The sequence below is a fragment of the Eucyclogobius newberryi genome, unplaced genomic scaffold (genome assembly GCF_026437365.1).
Source record: "Eucyclogobius newberryi isolate DKJ021-1_F unplaced genomic scaffold, fEucNew1.0.hap1 SCAF_20, whole genome shotgun sequence".
Taxonomy (NCBI): domain Eukaryota; kingdom Metazoa; phylum Chordata; class Actinopteri; order Gobiiformes; family Gobiidae; genus Eucyclogobius; species Eucyclogobius newberryi.
Window position 1 is genome coordinate 30561033 of NW_027315835.1, and position 19195 is coordinate 30580227.

Below are 19195 nucleotides of genomic sequence, written 5' to 3' on the forward strand. Positions count from 1 at the left end.
ACATGTGACCGTGGGACTACACAGAGGCAGGTGCCACAGAGGCAAGCGCCACAGAGGCAGGCGCCACAGAGGCAGGCGCCACAGAGGCAGGCGCCACAGAGGCAGGCGTCACAGAGGCAGGCGTCACAGAGGCAGGCGTCACAGAGGCAGGCGTCACAGAGGCAGGCGCCACAGAGGCAGGCGTCACAGAGGCAGGTGTCACTGCTTGTGCCTGATCTCATTCCCCCCACCAGCCCCCCTCCCTGCCCCCTCGTTGTTATGGTAACCATACACAAACTGGCGAGCTTGGCTGACATCTGCCCCTCGTTGCTATGGTAACTGTACACAAACTTGCTTGTGACACCAACGTTTCGTCCTTTGATTTGCTCTTTAAAAAGAAAACATGTCGGATTTTGGATCCGAGGATTTGGACAATGAGCAAAGTCAACTTGGGGTGAGAAAAGGAACGCTCTGTTCAGCTTTTTCATCGATACATTTATATTAATAACGATAGTTTTGTATTTGACTGTTTTGCAGGAATATGACGGCGAGAGAAACGAGGCCGGAGAGCGGCACGGCTCAGGACGAGCTGCACTGCCAAACGGAGACATTTATGAAGGACATTATCAGGGCGGGAAAAGACACGGAGCGGTACATCTAGTATCTTGTACAGCGCTTAAGCTAACGTTATCATCTACTTTAGAGTGACAGATGTATTCAAAATCAGGTGAACAACAGTGTTTTGTGCACATCAGGGAATCTATCGCTTTAGGAACGGAGCCAAGTACGTGGGGAACTACTTCCAGGACATGAAGCACGGAGAGGGTTCTTTCTACTTCCCAGACGGCTCCAAATATGAAGGTCTGGGACATAAACATGTACATGTCATGTTGCAAGGTAGATTATCAAATGTGTTATCTAATTACTCAGAATAATCATGACTAATCTACTATTAAAGCTGCATTTTGACAATGTTAATGTTTGTCTGGACTTAACAGACTCTAAAGCACAAAGACCTTTTAGAACAAAGACATTATTAAGTCAAAATAACAAAACCAAATACAAAATTTCAGATTTTTATCAAAACACTTTATTTGATCATATTCTGTTGGGAAGTTCCCGTATTTCAACCTTTATTTGGTTAAATGTATTTCAAATGGAAAGAATCCTTTGAGTTCGTTAAATCCAAACTTCTACTTCTAAAACATTTCAATAACAATGAATGAATCTGGGGGTTTCGTCAATAATGCACTCTTTGTCTCTTTGTCAACATATTTTATGAGTTGAAGATGCAAAATTATATTTTAAATTGTCATGGAACAATCGACATTCTTGTAGAACTAGTTCACTAACTTTGACGAGTCGACTTCCAAAACAATGTTTAGTTTCAGCCCAAATCAAATGTGTCGCGCCTGAAAGTCTTTTCTTTAAAGGATTTTGGTCCGAAGGCTTTTTTAGACAAGTGTGAAATGGAGAAGAGAGAAGGAAGGACATACAGCGCTGTAGCCTCACATTGAGCCTGTTATAAGTGGTGCTGCCTCCACTACTCCACGACCGGGCATCGCTGCAGAGGCTGCGGCGCCACAGAGGCTGCGGCGCCACAGAGGCTACAGAGCTACAGAGGCTACAGAGCTACAGAGGCTACAGAGGCTACAGCACTGCAGAAGCTACAGAGCTACAGAGGCTACAGAGGCTACAGCACTGCAGAAGCTACAGAGCTACAGAGGCTACAGAGGCTACAGCGCTACAGACGCTACAGAGGCTACAGAGGCTAAAGCACTGCTGAGGCTACAGAGCTAAAGAGGCTACAGCGCTACAGAGGCTACAGAGCTACAGAGGCTACAGAGCTACAGAGGCTACAGAGCTACAGAGGCTACAGAGGCTACAGCACTGCAGAAGCTACAGAGCTACAGAGGCTACAGAGGCTACAGCGCTACAGACGCTACAGAGGCTACAGAGGCTAAAGCACTGCTGAGGCTACAGAGCTAAAGAGGCTACAGCGCTACAGAGGCTACAGAGCTAAAGAGGCTACAGCACTGCAGACGCTACAGAGGCTACAGAGGCTAAAGCACTGCTGAGGCTACAGAGCTAAAGAGGCTACAGCGCTACAGAGGCTACAGAGCTAAAGAGGCTACAGCACTGCAGACGCTACAGAGGCTACAGAGGCTAAAGCACTGCTGAGGCTACAGAGCTAAAGAGGCTACAGCGCTACAGAGGCTACAGAGCTAAAGAGGCTACAGCACTGCAGACGCTACAGAGGCTACAGAGGCTAAAGCACTGCTGAGGCTACAGAGCTAAAGAGGCTACAGCGCTACAGAGGCTACAGAGCTAAAGAGGCTACAGCACTGCAGAAGCTACAGAGCTACAGAGGCTACAGAGGCTACAGCGCTGCAGACGCTACAGAGGCTACAGAGGCTAAAGCACTGCTGAGGCTACAGAGCTAAAGAGGCTACAGCGCTACAGAGGCTACAGAGCTACAGAGGCTACAGAGCTACAGAGGCTACAGAGCTACAGAGGCTACAGCACTGTAGAGGCTACAGAGCTAAAGAGGCTACAGAGCTACAGAGGCTACAGAGCTACAGAGGCTACAGAGGCTACAGCACTGCAGAAGCTACAGAGCTACAGAGGCTACAGAGGCTACAGCGCTGCAGACACTACAGAGGCTACAGAGGCTAAAGCACTGCTGAGGCTACAGAGCTAAAGAGGCTACAGCGCTACAGAGGCTACAGAGCTACAGAGGCTACAGAGCTACAGAGGCTACAGAGCTACAGAGGCTACAGCACTGTAGAGGCTACAGAGCTAAAGAGGCTACAGAGCTACAGAGGCTACAAAGCTACAGAGGCTACAGAGCTACAGAGGCTACAGCGCTGCAGAGGCTACAGAGGCTACAGAGCGGCAGAGGCTACAGAGCTACAGAGTCTACAGAGCTACAGAGGCTACAGAGCTAAAGAGGCTACGGCGCTACAGAGGCTGCGGCGCCGTAGCCTCTGCAGCACCGTAGCCTCTTTAGCTCTGTAGCCTCTGTAGCCTCTGCCGCTCTGTAGCCTCTGCCGCTCTCTGTAGCCTCTGTAGCCTCTGCAGCGCTGAAGCCTCTGTAGCCTCTGCAGCGCTGTAGCCTCTGTAGCCTCTGTAGCCTCTTTAGCTCTGTAGCCTCTGCAGTGCTGTAGCCTCTGTAGCCTCTGTAGCCTCTGCAGCGCCGTAGCCTCTTTAGCTCTGTAGCCTCTGTAGCTCTGTAGCCTCTGTAGCTCTGTAGCCTCTGTAGCCTCTGCAGCGCTGTAGCCTCTGTAGCCTCTGCAGCGCCGTAGCCTCTGTAGCTCTGTAGCCTCTGCAGCGCTGTGGCCTCTTTAGCTTTGTAGCCTCTGTAGCCTCTTTAGTTCTGTAGCCTCTGCAGCGCTGTAGCCTCTTTAGCTCTGTAGCCTCTGCAGCGCTGTAGCCTCTTTAGCTCTGTAGCCTCTGCAGCGCTGTAGCCTCTTTAGCTCTGTAGGCTCTGCAGACTCTGCAGCGCTGTAGCCTCTTTAGTTCTGTAGCCTCTGCAGCGCTGTAGCCTCTATAGTTCTGTAGCCTCTGCAGCGCTGTAGCCTCTGTAGCCTCTGCAGCGCTGTAGCCTCTGTAGCTCTGTAGCCTCTGCCGCTCTGTAGCCTCTGTAGCCTCTGCAGCACTGTAGCCTCTGCAGCACTGTAGCCTCTGTAGCGCCGTAGCCTCTGTAGCTCTGTAGCCTCTGCAGCGCTGTAGCCTCTGTAGCCTCTGTAGCCTCTTTAGTTCTGTAGAATCTGCAGCGCTGTAGCCTCTGCAGCGTTGGAGCCTCTGTAGCCTCTGTAGCCTCTGCAGCGCTGTAGCCTCTTTAGCTCTGTAGCCTCTGCAGGCTGTAGCCTCTTTAGCTCTGTAGCCTCTGCAGCGCTGTAGCCTCTTTAGTTCTGTAGCCTCTGCAGCGTTGTAGCCTCTGTAGTTCTGTAGCCTCTGTAGCCTCTGCAGCGCTGTAGTCTCTTTAGCTCTGTAGCCTATGTAGCTCTGTAGCCTCTGCCGCTCTGTAGCCTCTGTAGCCTCTGCAGCGCTGTAGCCTCTGTAGCTCTGTAGCCTCTGTAGCTTTGTAGCCTCTGTAGCTCTGTAGCCTCTACTGCTCTGTATCCTCTGTAGCCTCTGCAGCACTGTAGCTTCTGTAGCGCCGTAGCCTCTTTAGCTCTGTAGCCTCTGCAGCGCTGTAGCCTCTTTAGCTCTGCAGCCTCTGCAGCGCTGTAGCCTCTGTAGCCTCTGCAGCCTCTGTAGCCTCTGCAGCCTCTGTAGCCTCTTTAGCTCTGTAGCCTCTGCAGTGCTGTAGCCTCTGTAGCTCTGTAGCCTCTGTAGCTCTGTAGCCTATGTAGCTCTGTAGCCTCTGTAGCTCTGTAGCTCTCTAGCCTCTGTAGCCTCTTTAGCTCTGTAGCCTCTGCAGTGCTGTAGCCTCTGTAGCCTCTGCAGCGCCGTAGCCTCTTTAGCTCTTTAGCCTCTGTAGCTCTGTAGCCTCTGTAGCTCTGTAGCTCTGTAGCTCTGTAGCCTTTGTAGCGCTGTAGCCTCTTTAGCTCTGTAGCCTCTGCAGTGCTGTAGCCTCTTTAGCCTCTGTAGCCTCTGCAGCGCTGTAGCCTCTTTAGCGCTGTAGCCTCTGTAGCACTGTAGCCTCTTTAGCGCTGTAGCCTCTGTAGCGCTTGTATTGCACACTGGTTCAATATTCCTAACTTGTCATGTTTCTGGCCGTGAGGTTCTTGGGCTGAGGACCTGAGGAACGGCCATGGGATCTACACTTACCCCAACGGAGACACGTACCATGGACAGTGGCACAAACACCTGAGGTAGCATTGAAATGAAATAGTGCTTCGTTTGTTATTTGGGGTACACTTCAAGTCATGAAAAGTTCATTTGTAGAGCACGCTTCATCGTCATTCAAAGACAGAACAAATCAATATATTAAAATCACAATACAAACAAAAACAATCTGTATAAAAAGCCCTTTAAAGTGTGGACAAAACCCTTTTAGTCATTTGCACAGCGAAACAGAAGTGTTATGAGCTTGGATTTGAACATAGTCACGTTGGTGGGCCTGTCTCCTGCCTGTCCCCCCCCCGTCTCCCGCCCGTCTCCCGCCCGTCTCGCCCGTCTCCCGCCCGTCTCCCGCCCGTCTCCCTCTCGTCTCCCGCTCGTCCCCTGCTTGTCTCCCGCTCATCTCCCGCTCGTCCCCTGCTTGTCCCCTGCTTGTCTCCATGGGGATGTGATTGCTTTGCCTGGCAAAGGCATTAAACGGGTCTGTTATTGCTGCCTTCCAGCCACACTAAGAAGTCAGTCATTTCCCACTTGAACATTATGAATTTAGACTTCAGAATGTTCCTACTGACATAATTAACATGTATGCAAACAATATGGCTAATGCTAAAATGTAGGCAAAAGAAATGTGAGTTCAGTTTTTTGTGGTTATCATCGTAGTTGTAATATTGGTCCAAATAACTCCTAACTGGAATTTTACCACCTTCATAAATGTTAATTCCCACAGAGAATGAACAGAGCGAGAAGTGAAGATCCGTAGCTCGCAGGGCGCTAACATGAAAAGCCTTGTAGGGTTTTTAGGCTAAGCGGCCATCTTGAAAAAACACTTGTGATGCCGTATTTGAACTGGATACTTTTGACAGACACTGAACTAAATGGGACCTTTATTTTGGACTTAATATGCTTTAGACTTAATATGCTTTATATGTTTTATGTTCTAAAAAAAAAGGTGTCAGTCCATCTAAAAGCAAGAAAGATTCAACACTGTTCTTTAATAAGAGGAGACTCATTCTCTCGAGTGATTTTATATCATTTTTGACATCAAAATATTGAGATTTCAAGATAAAAGCACATGAATGCAAACAAGTGGCAACCCGGACTTCTCATTTTGGAAAGCCGTACACCCAAAGACCACAGGATGCAGCATTCTGTCCAAACAAGTTAGACAAAGGTGGATTTCATGTACTAATGTTGTACCTCACCCAAAGAGAAATGCTCTTTACTGAACATGAAGTGCTTTGTGCAGACATGGTCAGGGCACCTACCACTATCAGTGCACGGGCTCCAAGTACAAAGGCTCATGGGAGAATGGGAGAATGGAATCTGAGGGAGAACACATCCACTCCAACCACAGATACAAGGGAAACTTTGTCAAGAACAATGTAAGTAACACTGCATTCTGTGAGCAAGCTACGATGTGATCTCAAATTGTTTTTCTTTTTGACCTGGGTAAATAATCAAATTTGAATTGTCATTTCTACAGTAAATTATCTGTCAATTAAAGCATGTGGTTTGGAGCAAAGTTTGGATTTTGAAGTTTGACATTTTTTGCGTTAAATGACAATGATTTAAAGTTTGTATTGTTTAAGATTGAAAGACATCGTTCTTTGTTTTCAGGACAACAATTAAAAAAATTGTGAGTGTGTGAAAATTTATTATTGCGACTGCATCATTGCTATCCTTCAAATATGTCAATAACTTCTGACTAACTGATTTTCCTATTGCAGCCTTCAGGCCCTGGGAAGTATGTGTTTGAGCTCGGCTGTGAGCTGCACGGTGAATTCATACAAGAGGAGCAGGTATTTGAGCGTACTCACAAGTGTACTACAAGTGTACTACAAGTTTACTACATCCAGTTGCAAAAGCAATATTGATGTAATTGATCTGGAATTGTAAATATGTAAAAGAGGAAGTTTAGTGTGACTAGTTTATAAGCAAAAGCACAACATCAGAAATCTCAGCTAAAAAGTTAGTTAGCCTTGAGCTCAGACGTTAGCTTTACATGCTAATTATTATCTACACACACTTTACGCACTCAACAGTGACATTTGACGAGGCTTTGCACCAGCCCAAACCTGCTAGATTATTACTGTTATTATTCTTTTTGGTGGTAAACCTGAGCAGGTCCAATGTCTTGCACTGGGAAGTAACATGTCACTATTGAACCACAGCCAGCTCATGTGGACGAAGGCAGCAGAAGTAGAAAGTCTCTGAAGTCTCCTTACCCGGACTCTTCTCATCAAGTGCAGGAGGTGACACGTGTGGTCTGAGCGTGCTCTGTGCACAATAACACCACTTTCCTGTCTGCCACCTTCTTTTGTCTAGAATGTTATACAATATTATGTTATTCAGCGTATCTGTCTCTGTGGAGACAAGCCCCAGAGGCAAAGTTTATAACATATCATTAAACACCAAAACAACTGTAATTGAATGAATGCAAAATGTATAGGTTTAATGCCAAACAGTGGAATATCCCAGTAAATTGTTTAAATCATAGGCAATACATTCAATATTCAAATCGTGAATACCTAGAAAAACAACAATTGCAATAATATACATTTTTGGATATTCTTCCCACCTTCACAAAAGTATTTCAAGATATTCAGACTCTCTTTAACAGGTCTTCCATGGGTCCATCTTTGGTTCAATTGATTTGCAGTTTAGAATAAAAAACAAGAGACGCAGGTTGCATTGTAATGTGTCTCTGCCAATTGTGCACTAAAAACATTATTTCCAACCGCAAATTCCTCAAAAAAACCTAAAAAAAGAGCAAGGCGCTTTATGAGATGATCAGAAAACAAAAGAATCTTTCTACATGCAAACAATCTAAGCCGACACTTGACAAACCACACAAGCGGAGTGGCTCAGACTGGGGCGGGGCATCTGTGCTTCTCCATGGAGCGGGTCCAGCAGACGCAGAAGTGGGCGGGTCCAGCAGACGCAGAAGTGGGCGGGTCCAGCAGATGCAGAAGTGGGCGGGTCCAGCAGACGCAGAAGTGGGCGGGTCCAGCAGATGCAGAAGTGGGCGGGTCCAGCAGACGCAGAAGTCAGAAGAAGAAAGATGTCATCAATGAGAGATAAAATAAGGGCTGAGAACTGCACGTTTCAGCAAAATACAGTTGGACATGAGTCCAGGAAGAAGAGTGGAGTGGACAGACGTCGGGACAGACGTCGGGACAACTGTGGGTGGAGAACAATGAAGGCCTCTGGATTTGGAGTCCTTTCCTGCAGAAACAATCTAAGACATGGTTTTGTTTAGGTCCATAAAACAAAAACATAAAATAATCTCCAAATCCACAAAGCACGTGTGACTGTGCAAACTCCCATGAGCCCTGGAGCCCCCGATGGAGAGTCTAGAGCTGGTCCAGTGTTGCACCACCAGGACCTAAACCTGCTCCTCCTGAACCCGAGGTGTCAGCCAAGACAGTCCTACAACATCCAGAGACTTTAGGTCCTCAGGACAGTCCTACAACATCCAGAGACTTTAGGTCCTCAGGACAGTCCTACAACATCCAGAGACTTTAGGTCCTCAGGACAGTCCTACAACATCCAGAGACTTTACGTCCTCAGGACAGTCCTACAACATCCAGAGACTTTAGGTCCTCAGGACAGTCCTCAGGACAGTCCTACAACATCCAGAGACTTTAGGTCCTCAGGACAGTCCTACAACATCCAGAGACTTTAGGTCCTCAGGACAGTCCTACAACATCCAGAGACTTTAGGTCCTCAGGACAGTCCTACAACATCCAGAGACTTTAGGTCCTCAGGACAGTCCTACAACATCCAGAGACTTTAGGTCCTCAGGACAGTCCTACAACATCCAGAGACTTTAGGTCCTCAGGACAGTCCTCAGGACAGTCCTACAACATCCAGAGACTTTAGGTCCTCAGGACAGTCCTACAACATCCAGAGACTTTAGGTCCTCAGGACAGTCCTACAACATCCAGAGACTTTAGGTCCTCAGGATCTCATGGCTCGGGTGATGGACGAGCGTCCGAGTCCTCAGTCTCAGTTCCTCTTCGGAAGACGTGACAGGGTCAAAAAGTAGTTTCTTTGTGTAAATGATGCATAGACTTTGACTGGAATGAGTGTCACTAGTGTGATGTCACTTCCTGTCATTTTCTACAAATTGTTCAACGTTTTCTCCACAAAAACCTACTCGATTGGTGTAAAACTATAATTTATATGTTTAACAGATATATATATATAAGGAGAACCACTAGGCCTTTCTTGATTGTTCCACGATCAGAGGAGAGGACGGGAAACTCCAAATAGAAGTATATAGGAAACCTACACACACGGACCAGTATCTGCTCTTTGGTTCCAACCACCCACTACAGCACAGGCTGTGATCAGAACCTTACAACACAGAGCTCAAGGTGTGCCCACCAGCTCAGAGGACAAGAAGAAAGAGGAAAAACATGTCCGTAATGCCCTCTCAGCCTGTGGTTACCCCGCTTGGGCCCTCAACAGAGAGAAGAGAACCAAGAAGCAGGACAAAAGGGAAACTGAACAGAGAAGGAAGGGTGTTTCTATCCCTTATGTGTCTGGCCTGTCGGAAAAACTGCAGAGAATTTTTAGACAACACGAAGTCCCTGTTTATTTTAAACCAGGAAACACTTTAAGACAAAAACTGGTTCACCCCAAGGACAAGTTGCCGACTCAAAAACAGAGCAATGTAGTTTATTCGATCCAATGCAGTGAAGAAAGCTGTAAAGAACGGTACATAGGTGAGACGAAACAGCCTCTACACAAGAGACTTTATCAGCACAGAAGAAATACAAGTTCAGGACCTCAGAGTGCCGTGCATCTCCATCTTGAAGCCTCTAATCACTTGTTTGAAGACGGTGAGGTGAAGGTTTTAAGCAGGGAGAAAAGATGGTTTGAAAGAGGAGTGAAGGAAGCTATTTTTGTTAAAAAAGAAAAACCTTCTTTAAACAGAAACGGAGGGCTAAGATTCAATCTTCCTGTGGTCTACAATAGGATCCTGAACCCCTGGAGAGGGAGAGGACCAGGACCAGGACATTTAGATGTTAATCAGGTACTCAGGGTGAGCCAGGGTCTCACAAAGACAAAGAAGAGACTAATAGCCCATTAAAGGGTTGAATAGGCTCGGTAGATACCAAGAGGGTAAGTTTCTGTTGAAACAAACAACTCTTTCCTCTTCAGGAAGGCTCCTCCAAATGGGCGGGTCTTACCACAGAATAGTATAAATATCGGAGTTCTCGACCTAAATTCTTTTATTGACAATGACTCTTGGATGAAGTCGAAACGTTTATTTTTTCTAACTGAGTCCAGATGAAACAACTGAAGCTTTTTCTACTTAAACAGATATAAATACACCGAATAAAGTCAAAATTTGAAAATCTTTAAAGATTCAGATGAAATGTCCTTCAGGTTTACTTTTTTGCTGCACAAATTAAATTTCATTTTTTATTTCACCAACGTCATCATTTTTCTTTTAGTTCTTGAAAGTTATATTTGTGACCTGAATAATCACAATTATTGATATATCAAATAATCCTGGCATCCCTAATGATGTCCCCCTAATGATGTCCCCCTAATGATGTCCCCCTAACGATGTCCCCCTAATGATGTCCCCCTAATGATGTCCCCCTAATGATGCCCCCCTAATGATGCCCCCCTAATGATGCCCCCCTAATGATGTCCCCCTAATGATGCCCCCCTAATGATGTCCCCCTAATGATGTCCCCCTAATGATGCCCCCCTAATGATGACCCCCTAATGATGTCCCCCTAATGATGCCCCCCTAATGATGACCCCCTAATGATGTCCCCCTAATGATGCCCCCCTAATGATGACCCCCTAATGATGTCCCCCTAATGATGACCCCCTAATGATGTCCCCCTAATGATGCCCCCCTAATGATGACCCCCTAATGATGTCCCCCTAATGATGCCCCCCTAATGATGTCCCCCTAATGATGACCCCCTAATGATGACCCCCTAGTGATGTCCCCCTAATGATGACCCCCTAATGATGTCCCCCTAATGATGTCCCCCTAATGATGCCCCCCTAATGATGACCCCCTAATGATGTCCCCCTAATGATGTCCCCCTGATGATGCCCCCCTAATGATGCCCCCCTAATGATGTCCCCCTAACGATGTCCCCCTAATGATGTCCCCCTAATGATGTCCCCCTAATGATGCCCCCCTAATGATGCCCCCCTAATGATGCCCCCCTAATGATGTCCCCCTAATGATGCCCCCCTAATGATGTCCCCCTAATGATGTCCCCCTAATGATGCCCCCCTAATGATGACCCCCTAATGATGTCCCCCTAATGATGCCCCCCTAATGATGACCCCCTAATGATGTCCCCCTAATGATGCCCCCCTAATGATGTCCCCCTAATGATGTCCCCCTAATGATGACCCCCTAATGATGTCCCCCTAATGATGCCCCCCTAATGATGACCCCCTAATGATGTCCCCCTAATGATGCCCCCCTAATGATGTCCCCCTAATGATGACCCCCTAATGATGTCCCCCTAATGATGACCCCCTAATGATGACCCCCTAGTGATGTCCCCCTAATGATGACCCCCTAATGATGTCCCCCTAATGATGACCCCCTAGTGATGTCCCACTAATGATGTCCCCCTAGTGATATCCCCCTAATGATGCCCCCCTAATGATGTCCCCCTAATGATGTCCCCCTAATGATGTCCCCCTAATGATGTCCCCCTGATGATGCCCCCCTGATGATGTCCCCCTAATGATGTCCCCCTAATGATGTCCCCCTAATGATGTCCCCCTAATGATGCCCCCCTAATGATGTCCCCCTAATGATGTCCCCCTAATGATGCCCCCCTAATGATGTCCCCCTAATGATGTCCCCCTAATGATGCCCCCCTGATGATGTCCCCCTAATGATGTCCCCCTAATGATGTCCCCCTAATGATGCCCCCTAATGATGCCCCCCTAATGATGTCCCCCTAATGATGTCCCCCTAATGATGCCCCCCTAATGATGTCCCCCTAATGATGTCCCCCTAATGATGCCCCCCTGATGATGTCCCCCTAATGATGTCCCCCTAATGATGTCCCCCTAATGATGCCCCCTAATGATGCCCCCCTAATGATGTCCCCCTGATGATGTCCCCCTGATGATGTCCCCCTAATGATGTCCCCCTAATGATGTCCCCCTAATGATGCCCCCCTAATGATGTCCCCCTAATGATGCCCCCCTAATGATGTCCCCCTAATGATGTCCCCCTAATGATGCCCCACTGATGATGTCCCCCTAATGATGTCCCCCTAATGATGTCCCCCTAATGATGCCCCCTAATGATGTCCCCCTATTGATGTCCCCCTAATGATGTCCCCCTAATGATGTCCCCCTAATGATGACCCCCTAATGATGTCCCCCTAATGATGCCCCCCTAATGATGTCCCCCTAATGATGACCCCCTAATGATGTCCCCCTAATGATGACCCCCTAGTGATGTCCCACTAATGATGTCCCCCTAATGATGCCCCCCTAATGATGTCCCCCTAATGATGTCCCCCTAATGATGTCCCCCTAATGATGCCCCCCTAATGATGTCCCCCTAATGATGCCCCCCTAATGATGCCCCCCTAATGATGTCCCCCTAATGATGCCCCCCTGATGATGTCCCCCTAATGATGTCCCCCTAATGATGTCCCCCTAATGATGTCCCCCTAATGATGCCCCCTAATGATGTCCCCCTATTTATGTCCCCCTAATGATGTCCCCCTAATGATGTCCCCCTAATGATGACCCCCTAAGGATGTCCCACTAATGATGTCCCCCTATTGATGTCCCCCTAATGATGACCCCCTAGTGATGTCCCCCTAATGATGTCCCCCTATTGATGCCCCCCTAATGATGTCCCCCTAATGATGACCCCCTAGTGATGTCCCCCTAGTGATGACCCCCTAGTGATGTCCCACTAATGATGTCCCCCTAGTGATATCCCCCTAATGATGTCCCCCTAATGATGTCCCCCTAATGATGCCCCCCTAATGATGTCCCCCTAATGATGTCCCCCTAATGATGTCCCCCTGATGATGCCCCCCTGATGATGTCCCCCTAATGATGTCCCCCTAATGATGTCCCCCTAATGATGTCCCCCTAATGATGCCCCCCTAATGATGTCCCCCTAATGATGTCCCCCTAATGATGCCCCCTAATGATGTCCCCCTAATGATGCCCCCCTGATGATGTCCCCCTAATGATGTCCCCCTAATGATGCCCCCTAATGATGCCCCCCTAATGATGTCCCCCTGATGATGTCCCCCTGATGATGTCCCCCTAATGATGTCCCCCTAATGATGCCCCCCTAATGATGTCCCCCTAATGATGCCCCCCTAATGATGTCCCCCTAATGATGTCCCCCTAATGATGCCCCACTGATGATGTCCCCCTAATGATGTCCCCCTAATGATGTCCCCCTAATGATGCCCCCTAATGATGTCCCCCTATTGATGTCCCCCTAATGATGTCCCCCTAATGATGACCCCCTAATGATGTCCCCCTAATGATGCCCCCCTAATGATGTCCCCCTAATGATGACCCCCTAATGATGTCCCCCTAATGATGACCCCCTAGTGATGTCCCACTAATGATGTCCCCCTAATGATGCCCCCCTAATGATGTCCCCCTAATGATGTCCCCCTAATGATGTCCCCCTAATGATGCCCCCCTAATGATGTCCCCCTAATGATGCCCCCCTAATGATGCCCCCCTAATGATGTCCCCCTAATGATGCCCCCCTGATGATGTCCCCCTAATGATGTCCCCCTAATGATGTCCCCCTATTGATGTCCCCCTAATGATGTCCCCCTAATGATGTCCCCCTAATGATGACCCCCTAAGGATGTCCCACTAATGATGTCCCCCTATTGATGTCCCCCTAATGATGACCCCCTAGTGATGTCCCCCTAATGATGTCCCCCTATTGATGCCCCCCTAATGATGTCCCCCTAATGATGACCCCCTAATGATGTCCCCTTAATGATATCCCCCTAATGATGCCCCTTTAATGATGACCCCCTAATGATGTCCCCCTAATGATGTCCCACTAATGATGTCCCCCTAATGATGTCCCCCTAATGATGACCCCTAATGATGTCCCCCTAATGATGTCCCACTAATGATGTCCCACTAATGATGTCCCCCAAATGATTTAAAGGACCATAGGTGTACAACCCACTGCCTGTTTGTGTTTTTACAATTTTCGTAAAATAACTCAATTGCATGAATTTGATGGTCTGCAGTTCTGACATTGTGATGTTGTAACTGCTTTGTCCTTGTGTCTCTTGTAGGACAGAGCTGAAGGGGACTGGGCTGAGACGACCCAGAGGACTCACGTCAAATGGATTCCTAAGTACATCAGTGGTCCCTCTTAACACTCCAAGGAATTATGTTGAAAAAAATAAAATTGAAATCATATTTGAAAAATAGAATCCTGATTAGAGCAAAGACTGAAGACTGAAATAAAGTGATAAATAAACCCACAATCTCATGCATTTCAGAACATGTAGAGGTCTAAACTACAGCAACACTAACTATACATATGTTAAAGGACCAGAGAGAAGAAAATAAATACCACATTAAATGTATCTTCTAATGATTATCAAGAAATAAAGTAAAACCATAGAAAAAAAGTTATCTTTTCTCAAAATTAAATTGTTTAATTCTGGGGCCACGATCAATACTAGGCAGGGTGGGGGCCTCCTGGGGACCCCATGGTGTCCCCCATGCAGACAGAGACAGGTCTCTGATCAAAAGAATCACAGCACAGACACGTAGTTAACAGTAATATGCTAACAACATATTACTGATATGCTACGTGTCTGTGATCTCCCTGTTAGCCTAACTACGTGTTAGCCTTACTACGTGTTAGCCTTACTTCGTGTTAGCCTAACTACGTGTTAGCCTTACTACGTGTTAGCCTGATTACGTGTTAGCCTGACTACGTGTTAGCCTGACTACGTGTTGGCCTGACTACGTGTTGGCCTGACTACGTGTTGGCCTGACTACGTGTTGGCCTGACTACGTGTTAGCCTGACTACGTGTTAGCCTGACATGTCACATACAGGGCCAAATGACTTTTTTCAATAACATTAAGCATCCTAAAAAAAATAAGTTTAACACATATAAAGTCCAAATAAAGGTTCCATTTTCAAATGTTTTTAATTTTGTGTATGTTGATCATGATCCTGTCCTGTCCTTAGTCATAGGCTTAGTTTGTGTCACACATTTTTTGTGTCGGCTTCTCAGCTGCCAGAGGTATCTTCCCAAAATATCCATCCATTGTGTTCATGGCAGGGGTTTTGAGGCAAAAAAAAATATTGTTTTATTTATTTATTAACTTGAAACTGTTTTTAGAAAAACAAGACATTTTAACTCTCAGTCATTCTCTAGATCAGATCTAGTCTCTAGATTAGATCAGTCTGAGAACTATTTGCATCCATAAATACATTTATGGAATAAAAAGTACAACAGTAAGTCCCATTTTCAAATGAAGTTTGTATGTGAATGTTTCTATTTATCTAATGTCACTGTTGGTCCTTGATTGCAGATAAAGCCTGTGTCATCCACCTCTTTGTGAGCGCCTTTTTTCCTGCCGTCAGGAGTACGTTCCAAACATATCCATTTATGTGTCCATGGCAGGAGTTTTGAGGCCCAAATACATAGTTCTAAAATTCAGAGGGATGGCAGTGTCAAAAACAGTCTGCAGTGCATCCTTAATTTCAGTCCAATATGTTTGAGCAACAGGACAGTTGGGGCTCAGTCTCGGGTAATCAGCCCAGCTGATTTAGAACTCCCCTCCTGGTGGTGAAGATGATAGAGACATGAGGTGAGAGGGCGGGGTCGACAGAGCAGAGCTTCTGTGAGTGGGGACTGTGTGGTTCAGAACACCAGAGCCTCTGTGAGTGGGGACTGTGTGGTTCCAAACACCAGAGCCTCTGTGAGTTGAGACTGTGTGGTTCCAAACACCAGAGCCCCTGTGAGTGGGGACTGTGTGGTTCCAAACACCAGAGTCTCTGTGAGTGGGGACTGTGTGGTTCAGAACACCAGAGCCTCTGTGAGTGGGGACTGTGTGGTTCCAAACACCAGAGCCTCTATGAGTGGGGACTGAGTGGTTCCAAACACCAGAGCCTCTGTGAGTGGGGACTGTGTGGTTCAGAACACCAGAGCCTCTGTGAGTGGGGACTGTGTGGTTCCAAACACCAGAGCCTCTGTGAGTGGGGACTGTGTGGTTCCAAACACCAGAGCCTCTGTGAGTGGGGACTGTGTGGTTCCAAACACCAGAGCCTCTGTGAGTGGGGACTGTGTGGTTCAGAACACCAGAGCCTCTGTGAGTGGGGACTGTGTGGTTCTAAACACCAGAGCCTCTGTGAGTGGGGACTGTGTGGTTCTAAACACCAGAGCCTCTTTGAGTGGGGACTGTGTGGTTCTAAACACCAGAGCCTCTGTGAGTGGGGACTGTGTGGTTCCAAACACCAGAGCCTCTGTGAGTGGGGACTGTGTGGTTCCAAACACCAGAGCCTCTGTGAGTGGGGACTGTGTGGTTCCAAACACCAGAGCCTCTGAGTGGGGACTGTGTGGTTCAGAACACCAGAGCCTCTGTAAGTGGGGACTGTGTGGTTCCAAACACCAGAGCCTCTGTGAGTGGGGACTGTGTGGTTCCGAACACCAGAGCCTCTGTGAGTGGGGACTGTGTGGTTCCAAACACCAGAGCCTCTGAGTGGGGACTGAGTGGTTCCAAACACCAGAGCCTCTGTGAGTGGGGACTGTGTGGTTCCAAACACCAGAGCCTCTGTGAGTGGGGACTGTGTGGTTCTAAACACCAGAACCTCTCTGAGTGGGGACTGTGTGGTTCTAAACACCAGAGCCTCTGTGAGTGGGGACTGTGTGGTTCCGAACACCAGAGCCTCTGTGAGTGGGGACTGTGTGGTTCCAAACACCAGAGCCTCTGAGTGGGGACTGAGTGGTTCCAAACACCAGAGCCTCTGTGAGTGGGGACTGTGTGGTTCCAAACACCAGAGCCTCTGTGAGTGGGGACTGTGTGGTTCTAAACACCAGAACCTCTCTGAGTGGGGACTGTGTGGTTCTAAACACCAGAGCCTCTGTGAGTGGGGACTGTGTGGTTCCAAACACCAGAGCCTCTGTGAGTGGGGACTGAGTGGTTCCAAACACCAGAGCCTCTGTGAGTGGGGACTGTGTGGTTCCAAACACCAGAGCCTCTGTGAGTGGGGACTGTGTGGTTCCAAACACCAGAGCCTCTGTGAGTGGGGACTGTGTGGTTCCAAACACCAGAGCCTCTGTGAGTGGGGACTGTGTGGTTCCAAACACCAGAGCCTCTGTGAGTGGGGACTGTGTGGTTCCAAACACCAGAGCCTCTGTGAGTGGGGACTGTGTGGTTCTAAACACCAGAGCCTCTCTGAGTGGGGACTGTAGACAGAACTGTGCACATTATGATATATAAAATGAAATGTATTGTATATAGTTTGTACATTTTGTATAGTTTTAATTCTAAAAGCCTCATACGGACAGGTGTTGAAAATTAGCATATTCTGCTATAATACTTACATGTCCATATTAAATAAATAAATAAAATGTACATGGTCAGATGAACTAATGTCACTTAGAAGCTGATCTTTTTGTTTTATTTTCTGTACCAACAATTGTTAGTTGTTTTTTTCCTCTCTTTACTTTTCCACCATGTACAACATGGTCCTACAGTCACCCGCGACCCCACGACCCCGTGACCCCACGACCCCGTGACCCCACGACCCCTCGACCCCACGACCCCGAAAGGGAACAAGCGGTAGAAAATGGATGTACTACATGGAACAATATCATTGAGATTTTGCTCTTTACGATCTGATATATTTTGTAAAATGTCATTTTATGTCAAATGTATTTTTCACAAATAATATCTGCCTCTAAGTCGTAGTATTACCATTTCCAAAAGTTGAAATAATGTTTGTTTACTTCATTCATTCAGTTGTAAATTGAATATGTGTATTTATACAGTCAATGTACGACTACAGAAGACGTACAACTGCAGAAGACATACAACTGCAGAAGACGTACTACTACAGAAGACGTACAACTACAGAAGACGTACAAAGACGTACAACTACAGAAGACGTACAACTACAGAAGACATACAACTACAGAAGACGTACTACTACAGAAGACGTACAACTGCAGAAGACATACAACTACAGAAGACGTACTACTACAGAAGATGTACAACTACAGAAGACATACTTCTACAGAAGATGTATAAAGACGTACAACTACAGAAGACGTACAACTACAGAAGACATACTTCTACAGAAGATGTATAAAGACGTACAACTACAGAAGACGTACAACTACAGAAGACGTACAACTACAGAAGACGTATAACTGCAGAAGACGTACAACTGCAGAAGACATACAACTACAGAAGACGTACTACTACAGAAGACGTACAACTGCAGAAGACATACAACTACAGAAGACGTACTACTACAGAAGATGTACAACTACAGAAGACATACTTCTACAGAAGATGTATAAAGACGTACAACTACAGAAGACGTACAACTACAGAAGACATACTTCTACAGAAGATGTATAAAGACGTACAACTACAGAAGACGTACAACTACAGAAGACGTACAACTACAGAAGACGTATAACTGCAGAAGACGTACAACTGCAGAAGACATACAACTACAGAAGACGTACTACTACAGAAGACGTACTACTACAGAAGATGTACAAAGACGTACAACTACAGAAGACGTACAACTACAGAAGACGTACAACTACAGAAGACGTACAAGTACAGAAGACGTACTACTACAGAAGACGTACTTCTACAGAAGATGTATAAAGACGTACAACTACAGAAGACGTACAACTACAGAAGACGTACAACTACAGAAGACGTACTACTACAGAAGACGTACTACTACAGAAGATGTACAAAGACGTACAACTACAGAAGACGTACAACTACAGAAGACGTACAACTACAGAAGACGTACTACTACAGAAGACGTACTACTACAGAAGATGTACAAAGACGTACAACTACAGAAGACGTACAACTACAGAAGACTTACAACTACAGAAGACGTACAAGTACAGAAGACGTACTACTACAGAAGACGTACAACTACAGAAGACGTACAACTACAGAAGACGTCCTACTACAGAAGACGTACAACTACAGAAGACGTACAACTACAGAAGACTTACAACTACAGAAGACTTACAACTACAGAAGACGTACAACTACAGAAGACGTACTACTACAGAAGACGTACAACTACAGAAGACGTACAACTACAGAAGACTACTACTACAGAAGACGTACAACTGCAGAAGACGTACAACTACAGAAGACGTACAACTACAGAAGACGTACAACTAC

General features: G+C 46.8%; 1 protein-coding gene across 1 annotated transcript; it reads left to right on the forward strand.

Moving 5' to 3' along the window:
• The first annotated feature begins 332 nt into the window (after positions 1–332).
• On the forward strand, positions 333–14253 carry LOC140368741 (radial spoke head 1 homolog). Its single transcript, XM_072455798.1, has 7 exons — positions 333–433; positions 517–630; positions 735–840; positions 4709–4799; positions 6014–6149; positions 6495–6566; positions 14079–14253. The coding sequence occupies exons 1-7, from the start codon at positions 383–385 to the stop codon at positions 14160–14162; spliced, it is 654 nt and encodes a 217-aa protein (XP_072311899.1). The 5' UTR covers positions 333–382; the 3' UTR covers positions 14163–14253.
• Positions 14254–19195: the final 4942 nt, after the last annotated feature.

Coding starts and splice junctions, on each gene's coding strand:
- LOC140368741 (XM_072455798.1), top strand. CDS start 383: ATGTCGGATTTTGGATCCGAGGATTTGGACAATGAGCAAAGTCAACTT. Junction 434..516: donor ATGAGCAAAGTCAACTTGGG/GTGAGAAAAGGA, acceptor ACTGTTTTGCAG/GAATATGACGGCGAGAGAAA. Junction 841..4,708: donor AGACGGCTCCAAATATGAAG/GTCTGGGACATA, acceptor TCTGGCCGTGAG/GTTCTTGGGCTGAGGACCTG.